At 35.9% G+C, this 9,061-nt stretch overlaps 1 protein-coding gene across 2 annotated transcripts in view; it reads left to right on the top strand.

The window, feature by feature from the left end:
* Nucleotides 1-6,618, top strand: part of ANTXR2 (ANTXR cell adhesion molecule 2) — a 164,764-nt gene extending 158,146 nt beyond the window's left edge. Inside the window, exons 17-18 of one of the 2 annotated variants that reach the window (XR_016393341.1) lie at nucleotides 6-3,220; nucleotides 3,320-6,618. Coding sequence is in view for 1 of the 2 variants with exons in the window: in XM_022599537.3 (XP_022455245.1) it covers nucleotides 3,320-3,358 (39 nt within the window). In the remaining variant the exon portion in view is untranslated. The remainder of the gene's footprint in view (nucleotides 1-5; nucleotides 3,221-3,319) is intronic. The other variant, XM_022599537.3, reaches the window with a different exon arrangement.
* The last annotated feature ends 2,443 nt before the right edge of the window (nucleotides 6,619-9,061 follow it).

Below are 9,061 nucleotides of genomic sequence, written 5' to 3'. Positions count from 1 at the left end.
TTAAGGTCTGGCTCCTCCCCCAGTAGAGGTCTAGTCATCACGTATTCATTCTTTTATACATCATCCATCCATCCACTTGTTTCTAAGTGAGTATTTGTAACAAGTCTGCCCTATGTTAGACACTGTGCAATGACATCATAGAGGGAAGATGGATAATAACTATTTGCTTTTTAAATGCAAGTTTACTATGTGCCAGGTACTGTTCTAAGTGCTTTATAAATCTATATTAACAGACTTAATCTTTATAACAGTCCTAAGAATAGGTCCAATTTTTTAAAATTGTGACTAGTCACTTATTTCTTATTTATTTATTTATTTGTTTGTTTGTTTTGGGTTGCATTGGGTTTTCATTGCTGCACATGGGCTTTCTCTAGTTGTGGCGAACAGGGGCTACTCTTTGTTGTGGTGCACGGGTTTCTCATTGCGGTGGCTTCTCTTGCTGCAGAGCATGGGCTCTAGGCATGCGGGCTTCAGTAGTTGTGGCACGTGGGCTCAGTAGTTGTGGCACACAGGCTCTAGAGAGCAGGCTCAGTAGTTGTGGTGCAACTATAACTTAGGCTGAGCTGCCCTGCGGCCTGTGGGATCTTCCTGGACCAGGGCTCCAACCTATGTCCCCTGAAGTGGCAGGCAGACTCCTAACCACTGTGCCACCTGGGAAGTCATGAACAGGTCCAGTTTTTAATCCCCATTTTATTGATGAAGAAACCATAAGTTTTTCATGGTCACACAGTTAATAAATAACAGAGCTGGGATACATATTCAGGCTTTGGAGCTCTCAGATTTAACCACTGTTACTTTTCCTTTTGATCTTGAAGCCAGCAATTATGGTGTAATGTAGTTTGGCTGTGGTAGAGATGCAATTTGGGGGAAGGAGCCCCGTGACTGGGAGAGCTGGGAAAGGCTTAACAGAGGAAAGTAATTTTTGAATAGAACTCCTCTAAGTTACCAACTTCTAAATTCCTGTAAAATAAAACATTATCAGGTCTTGATAAAAATGACAAACACTGAGCCCATGATTGGGGGTGAGGGGATATTTGGTTGTTTTTGTCAACGTGTGTGCTAGAACACGGGGGTGCGTATTGCATGTACCAGGGCTTCTGGGTACTTGAATCAACAGACATGCGGCAGTTGATGATTAATACTTAATCCCAAGCTTTGGAAGAGCTGAAGTAAGGACCTCAGGGTCAAAATCAATAGGGCTTTCTTCATTTGCGTTGCTAGATCTTTATTTAAACTACACCAAATGAAATAGAAAATAATTTAGGTCTGGAATAATTCAGGTGTTGAAGTGATTTTGAGAATTCAGGTGAACTATGAATTTCACTTTTTAAACCCTCCAATTGCATAAAATAAATGAATCAGAATCATCAGATTAATCTGGCGTGTGGAACAGAAATGGTCCGAAAAAGAGCCTTATATCTAAATCTAGTTAATTAGTGATAAAATGCAAATAAAAGTAGAAATTCATGGTAACTTCTTTTCAAAATTATGCAGAAGAGAAAAAACTTTTACCTTTTTGGTCCATAATAAATACACAAGAAAAGATGTCATTAATGCATATCTTTGTTGTCAAAATGTCACTCCTCATATATTTGTTTGATTCTGGAAAATTGCCAGGAGAGAATATTTTTAATATTCATCACTGTTTTAATATTCATAGTTAAAATCTATTTCTCATTGTATGTATAGTTATACTATCACACTGTCATGGCTTAGAAGGACTGATTTGCCCAAATATTTATTAATTATGTCATTTTCCTGCCCTCTGAAAAAAATTTTTAGAAAAGGGATATATCATGAGAATGACATTTTTTAATGTTTCCTTGGCACGTGATGCCAAATGTAGCTAATCTGGAGAAGAGCATCTTTTCACTTAATATTCATTCTAAAAATCTTCTTTGAAGTTTCTAGGTAATACAGTATTCCAAATACAGTCTGAGTACATGACCTATGACCATTGCATTACCAAGGAATTTTTAGCTCATTCTAAGGTAGTCTTCTCCATGCTTTTCTCCCACTTCCTTTTGCACAGATATTATTTGTAGACATTAGGCACAAAGTAAGTAATAAATTTGACAATTATAGTAATAATGTTACCTCCAAAATTATCAGAAGACAGATAATTTGATGAATATTTGCCTTTTAGGCAAGAGTAAATGTAAACTAGTTTGCTTTTATGCTTTTCTGTTTTTTCATTAATTTCTGAAATTTCCAAATTTGTTGAACAGTCGCTTTTGAGAGGAAAATAGACCAAAATCTTGTTTTTACATTCCAGGCTTTCTTCTCCAACAATATTTGTTGTTCCTTTTGAATGTACCATGTACACTGGATGTACCAGATATTTGAAACAAATGTATTGTTCACATTTAGAGGGAAATAAAGAGAAGTTCTAAAATATGAAGTTAGAGAGCAGATATTATGAGAAATAGGAAAATCTCAATAGGGTGATGATCTGGACCCTAAATTAGAAAGCAATATGCTACCTTTTGGCTTATTAAGGAATCTAGACATGATTTATATAGTACAAGACATCAGCAATGTCACACCAAGGAGAGGGAAGAAGGGTATCTTTTATTACTAATTGGAAACTTTATTGTCAACTAATTCTTAGATTATTTATAATTACATATGAAACAATGTGTTTCCACACGCTTCATTGAACTGCTAAGGAATGGGAATGGCAAACTCTCTTTGGAAATGTGGAATGCAAATAAAGTCACCATATATAGAGACCACATAATGGTGGTGTGCCATTGTGAGAAATGATCAACAGTGGACAAGATTGCTAGTAAATCTCTTGCAAAATCCTATTATAAAATGGAATCACAAAGAGATGGCATCTCTTCCCTTTCTCCCTGACTTCTTATCCTCAATCTCTTCCGACTTCTTAAATACACTTCTCATGCATACATTTTAGAAGCACCAGTTTTATATCAGTTTTAAAAGCACCAGATTGTATAAATGGGACACTTCCATTTTAATACATTGTAGAAACATACAGGGTTGTGGCTTTGATATTTTTATTGCTCGGATAGTAATGCTATTCTTTAAATAGCAGTAACAAAGTTCTGTTTTCCGTAGCATTTTTTTCACTCTAATTTTACCATACCATCGTGTAGGTGAACTTGCTGTGGAAAAGATCTGAATGAATCATCATGCTTTGACCCAAAGAAAAAAACTTACCACTTCATGTTTCATCCTAACATTGACCTTACCTTGGGTAATCGTTTGTTATATCATAGTAGGAAAACTAGGTGTTCTCATGCTTTTTTTAAATAATTAACCTCTGTATTTCAATAAGGATTTGTTTCTTTCCTAGGGCCGGTGCATAAACTTCTCTCGAGTTCCCTCTCAGTAAAAGGAAAGCAGGGAGACCAAGAGGTATGAAGATGGTACATCTTCACGATGCAGATTTCCAACCAAAAGAAAACAAAGTGCATTTCAGAAGTTTTTGGAAGAGCAGCTTTATTCCTCTCAGTCAGGAAATGTTTTCTCTGCCTTCTGCTTTGCTTGCATCAAACATTTTCAAACTCTTGTTCTGCCATCTACATGGGAATTGATGAAACTCAATGGTAACACATGATTCAGGACATTAAAAATAAAAAGGAACTTTAATGTACATGCTGTGGTTTATACAAGAAAGTTTTTTTGAATGTGTAAAAGAGGAAGAAGCAAAAGCATGAAGATGATATCAAAATAGGGAGCACAAAACAATTGGCCCTGGTGAATCTTTAATGGAGAAAGGAGCATTTTTACATGGAAACATGGCGCATGTGTGTTTACATGGCAAGATTCTTAGCCAAAGGCAGAGTATGAAATCTCCCACCAGGCTAAGCAAATAAAGGAATCTATTGCCTTATAGCTGTGTCAGATCACAAAATCCTTCCAAGTCCACTACCACGATGTGCCTTCTGGGAAGCTTCTGACTGGAAAATCTTGTCATTCTAACACTGAAAAGTGCACACGTATGACAAAATGTAGACAGGATGCCTCAAGGTATCAGTAGCAAGCAAGATTTTGCCCTTTAGTTTTTGAAGGCACCTTTCTTTCATTATCACTTGGGAAAAGAAGAAAATTAATAGAGCATTATTCCACAGGAAGACGGCCTCTAACTAGAGATCTTCAGTGGAGCTTAATGGACTCATGATTTGAGAACTTGTCCCTGGGATTGGTAGATTTACCCCTCTTTCTATGTTTAGGGCTTAGGAGTACATAAAGCAGTAATATCTGTAAACATACCTAGGAGTTTGTTTTGCTTTTAATTGAAAGGAAGCAGTAACCACAAAGCTTCCGCTCAGGGTATTTTCTTCCTCCAAGTCTCCAAGGGCTCTTCAGCGTCACAAGCCAGCAACTCTCTTTGCATGAAAATTTCAAAATTTAATTAATATAATTAAAGGCAACAGCAAGCAGCAGCCTGTGAAGATTTTGCTCATCCTTTTTATGCCTTTTGACATTGAATGACCTATTACTGTATGCGCATTACTTGGATTTTGAGGGGCACTCTACCTTGGTTGTGATTCAGTAGAGAGAAAAAAAAGGCCTCCTCTCAAGTTATAAATTAAATTTTCAGGAGGGTCTACCACCACAAAACATCGAAAACGTACGTATTATAATTTTTTTAGAAAAACCACCGTGTCACGTCAACGATGCCAAATTATGTTAGCGTGAGTGGAAACACTGTGGGGGAGGAAGAAGGCAGCAGCTAATGAAAAAAGCTCAAATGATCTAGTCACTTTCGATACTGTACTTCAGATGCGAAATGGATATTCGACTGGAAACCTGACAAAGCGCGCCTGCTTTGATGTGAACTGGTATAGACAATGACCAGTGGCTGGGTCAGTGGGATGTCTCTCTGCGAGCACAAAGGCTTATCAAATGACACTAAAAATAAGTTCAACAACCATCACATTGGAAGGGAAAAGGCGAACATTTCATGTTTGGCGGGCATGTGAGTGCACAAGATGGGAAACAGTGATTCGGAGCATCCCAGCATAATTACCCCCATTGCGCGCTTAATGGAAATTTCAAAGGATGGGAGTGATTCTGACGGTTGGTGTCCAGATTTGTTGCACTGCTCCAATAAGCCTTGCTCACACACACAAATTTTTATACATAGATATATATATACATATATATCCTCTAGCTTGAATCTTTTGCTCAAGTTTATTTATGTCACTGGCTGGCTGGATCCAAAGTCATGTGTCTACATATTCATAAATAAAATTTTACCTGTGCCTCGGCTACCATTTTTCTTTAAGCCCACATGAACTCAAGCCTTGTTTGGTTGAATATTTAATTGTCTTGATTAGTTTCAGGGACAGAATTGTATCCAGTTCCAAAATGTCCATTATGTTCACAAATGGTAGTGTTGGTACTAATTATCCATGTTTGCAAGTGTGACTTGGAAACCAGATATATACCCATTGAGTTCTTGTAGACCATTGTTCTACATTTGCATCTGGGGCAGGGCCTACTGTGATTTTCTTAAATTGGCACTTCATTTCTAACCAGTGCACACCCCGAATTTAAGAGCCTCAAGGGTACTACAGAAGCTAAGGCTGCTTCTTTGGTAGTTCCTTTGAATTTGTCTAGTATCATGGCAATTGTATGATACTTTTATCTTGTACATGAGCAGTGTAAGTAGACCTTTGCCCTTAAATGGCAAAATAGCTTTCAGTAGATTGTAATGAAAATGGATTTCCAGTTCTAACACCACTATGAAGAACTCTCAGTGAAGAGGGACAGGCAATGGTCTATGTAGAGACTAAAAAAGTATCATTCATAAAGTTCAAAGATAGATGGAATTTTATTGCACTTAAATATATGAACAAGATCTAGGTTATGATTTTCTCTGATTATGCTAACTAGCAAATTGAGAAGAATTTGCTTTAAAGAGTACTGTATTCTCACCAAAGGACTAAATTGAACACCCCTACACTTTTCAACCAGGAAAATGAAAGGTTAAAATAAAGCCATTTCTATAAGTTTAGTAACGTTTTATATTTTATATAGAGAAACAGTTCCTGTTTAATTTTTTGGACATAATGTCAGTCAAGATCTACTTTCTGTGAGTAAATTAGTTAAGTCTTTATCCATAATCCATTTGTGTTGCATAAGGTTGCAAAAACAATTAAGTGGGAAATGACTCCTAACTTATGTGTCTACTCTGCCTGGAAAGAAAGTTTTGAAGGCATCTATATATATTTCATAACAATGTCTGTTCTTTATGGATTTGATCCATAAATATTTATCTATCTGAAAACTTTGATACTTGGAATGTTTTCCTTAAAGCATTTGGTGCTCCAAGAAAAAACATTTGGTGCTAAGAGTTGCAGCACTGATGCCTTTCCCCAAGTTAATTCTATTTTAAATTTTTATATTTCCTTCCCAATGAGATGCAGAGTAAAATTTGAGACCCTCCATTAAGTAGGGAGCAGCATCTGTCATCCATGGATAATTACTCTTTTGGCAAAAATATATAAGGTTTAAACCTCCTACATTTTAAATTGTTAGAAAAAAAATGATTTGCTTATATTTTTCCTGAATTTTATTCTAACCACTTTAAATCATAAATTATTCAGTATTTGTTTTTCTAATAAATCCTTACTGGATACAAGATCTGGGTGTCTCTGTGAACTTAACTTTATTATATAAATATCACTGACCATTGTTTACTGCTCAGAGGCAATTTATTAGGTTATTTTTAAAATTAAAACAGCCTATATTATGGCCAAGAAGGTGTCTAAAATATTTTTTTGATTGATCTGCTTACATATATTGTTTTTCAATCTTAAGAGGGCGAAATATAAATGGGTAACATTTATGAATATTGTAAACATTGTAACTTCCTCTTCTATCACAAAGCCTTGTGGTTACTAGATTTTGTACAGTATCACACTTTAGGAAGTTCATTAGTATTTTATTGCTACTGGAAAATTTCGGTGGGTATATGTGCACAGGAGAGAAATATATACATTATTTTAATATGAAAGGAAATACATATTCTAGAAGCAGAAAATAACTCTGGTACACCTGTTGTATGTTTAAGGGAAGAAACAAGCAGGTGAGGCTGAAAAATGTTGTCTATCTGCAGGTGATGAAGTGGGTGCAGCCATGTACTCTAGTCTCAGAGTTAAATTAATATTTCACTTAGTGAATTTCTATGGCTTATTTCTGAGAACACTTCAATTTGGGTATATTTCTACACTTATTTGTATCTAATTCAGTCAATTTGATAAAAGAAAGAAAAACATGTTTTCTTTCTCATAATGTAGCAATCCCTGTGCTGGATCTTTTATGCACTTTAATTTTGGGCTCTTCTGCCAAAGGAAAATGCTGATAAGTACAACATGCAAATTTATATTAAAATGTGCTTGTTCAGATTGCTTTGCAGGAACTATATTAAGGTAAAGTGTGTGTGTGTGTGAGAGAGTGTGAGAAAGGGAAAGAGGGAGACATGGAGAGATTGAGAGAGACATGGAGATTGACTCAGAGTAATGTGCTACCAATTCTCTTGGCTGAAGAATCAGATGATGGAGGGACTAGACCTAGACCTAGCCACAGCTAGCTTGATTATTAAAAGAAACACCAGGAAATTAAAAGTAGCTTGTACTCTATTTGCTTAGGTACTTGAGTAACTGGAAAAATAAACTGCCTTTCCACTCCTACTCTTTGTAGTGAACTACAGAGCATGACAGCCTTTGTCTAAGAATGTAACTCGACCAGGAAGGGTCTTGCAAGTCATACATTCAAAGCTTCAGCTGAGTTCCTCCAGGGAAGTGAATCTCAGATCTGAGTTTTGCCATAGAGGCTGGACAAAACTGAATTTCTCTGCATAAAACAAATCTTGGAGGGATTCTCCACTCACCCCACCCACCCGAAATTGAAGGGAAGTAAAATGGAGAAAAAAGACCAGAGAGAGGAGGGCTGAGCAACATTATAGGAGGTAAGAGCGTCAATTTAGAAAATGACAGAGGAAGTTCTGTGTCTTTAAGAATGGAGATGCCTGCTATTCCATTTTCAATGGCATTGCATTCCTGCAATGTACACCCTTCCATCTCAAAATTTCAGTTGTCTGCTAACTCACATTTTCTGTCACTTAAGGAAGTTGGCTGAATTCAAAAAGAGCAAGATGATCCCTCAAATTAATATAAAAAATAAGCCTCTGAAAATTTGCAGAGATATTGAAGATTGGTTGTTCCAAAACTGATGAATGGATTCGAGGTAATAGTATATAGATCTTAAAGAGCAAGCTTTCCTCATCTGTTCACTGTTTTTTTCACAGAATAAAAAAATATTTTGAAAGAAAGGAGAGTGATTTTAACATCAATAAAACTAACATCTACTTCAAATATTGTTCAAGTAGTAACCTTGAACAAGACATCAATAAAACTGATAAACTCTAAAATGTTAGAAATAAAAGGGATCAGATTCTCTAGCTAGATTTCCCCTCAAATACAACATCATGTACCAATAGGTCTTGAGTTTTTAGGAAAAATTATGAAATTCTATACATTAACTAGGAATTGTGTTCATGTTGCTCATATTTTTTGTTACTTTATGTATCTATGCCCATACATGCACACACACACAATCCTTTCTAGGGAAAAATGCTAAAAGTGACTCACAATATGAACTTTTATGTGCTTCACAATCCTAAAGATATCCTTGATTATTCATGTGACACAATATGACATCTGAAAATGATTTCTCAGCATGTTTATAGATAACCAGGCAAATTACCTGAAAATATTAATAACTTGCACTTATATGTCATTTTATAATTTTCCAAAGTACTTCAACACGTGTTATTCATTGTTTTTATTTAATAAACATACTGGCTGCACGCTATATATTCAGCTCTAATTTGACCAAAACCTAGGCAAATTTAAGTGTGAAATTGAGGTGTAAGGGAATGGATGGAAGACAGAAGAGATGGCCTTCTCAGGATGCTCAGTAAAAAAAAAGTCTTACAGCATGAATCCTGAGTGGCCCATTGGAAAATAAACCCTGATCACATAAAATGAGATTTAATGCTAAATGAGGCCTGTTTCATATGGGC

This window comes from Delphinapterus leucas, chromosome 5 (genome assembly GCF_059928025.1).
Source record: "Delphinapterus leucas isolate spDelLeu-1000000601 "Yukka" chromosome 5, BTC_Dleu_Yukka2, whole genome shotgun sequence".
In the NCBI taxonomy this organism is placed as follows: domain Eukaryota; kingdom Metazoa; phylum Chordata; class Mammalia; order Artiodactyla; family Monodontidae; genus Delphinapterus; species Delphinapterus leucas.
This window is presented reverse-complemented; position numbering and strand designations above follow the sequence as displayed.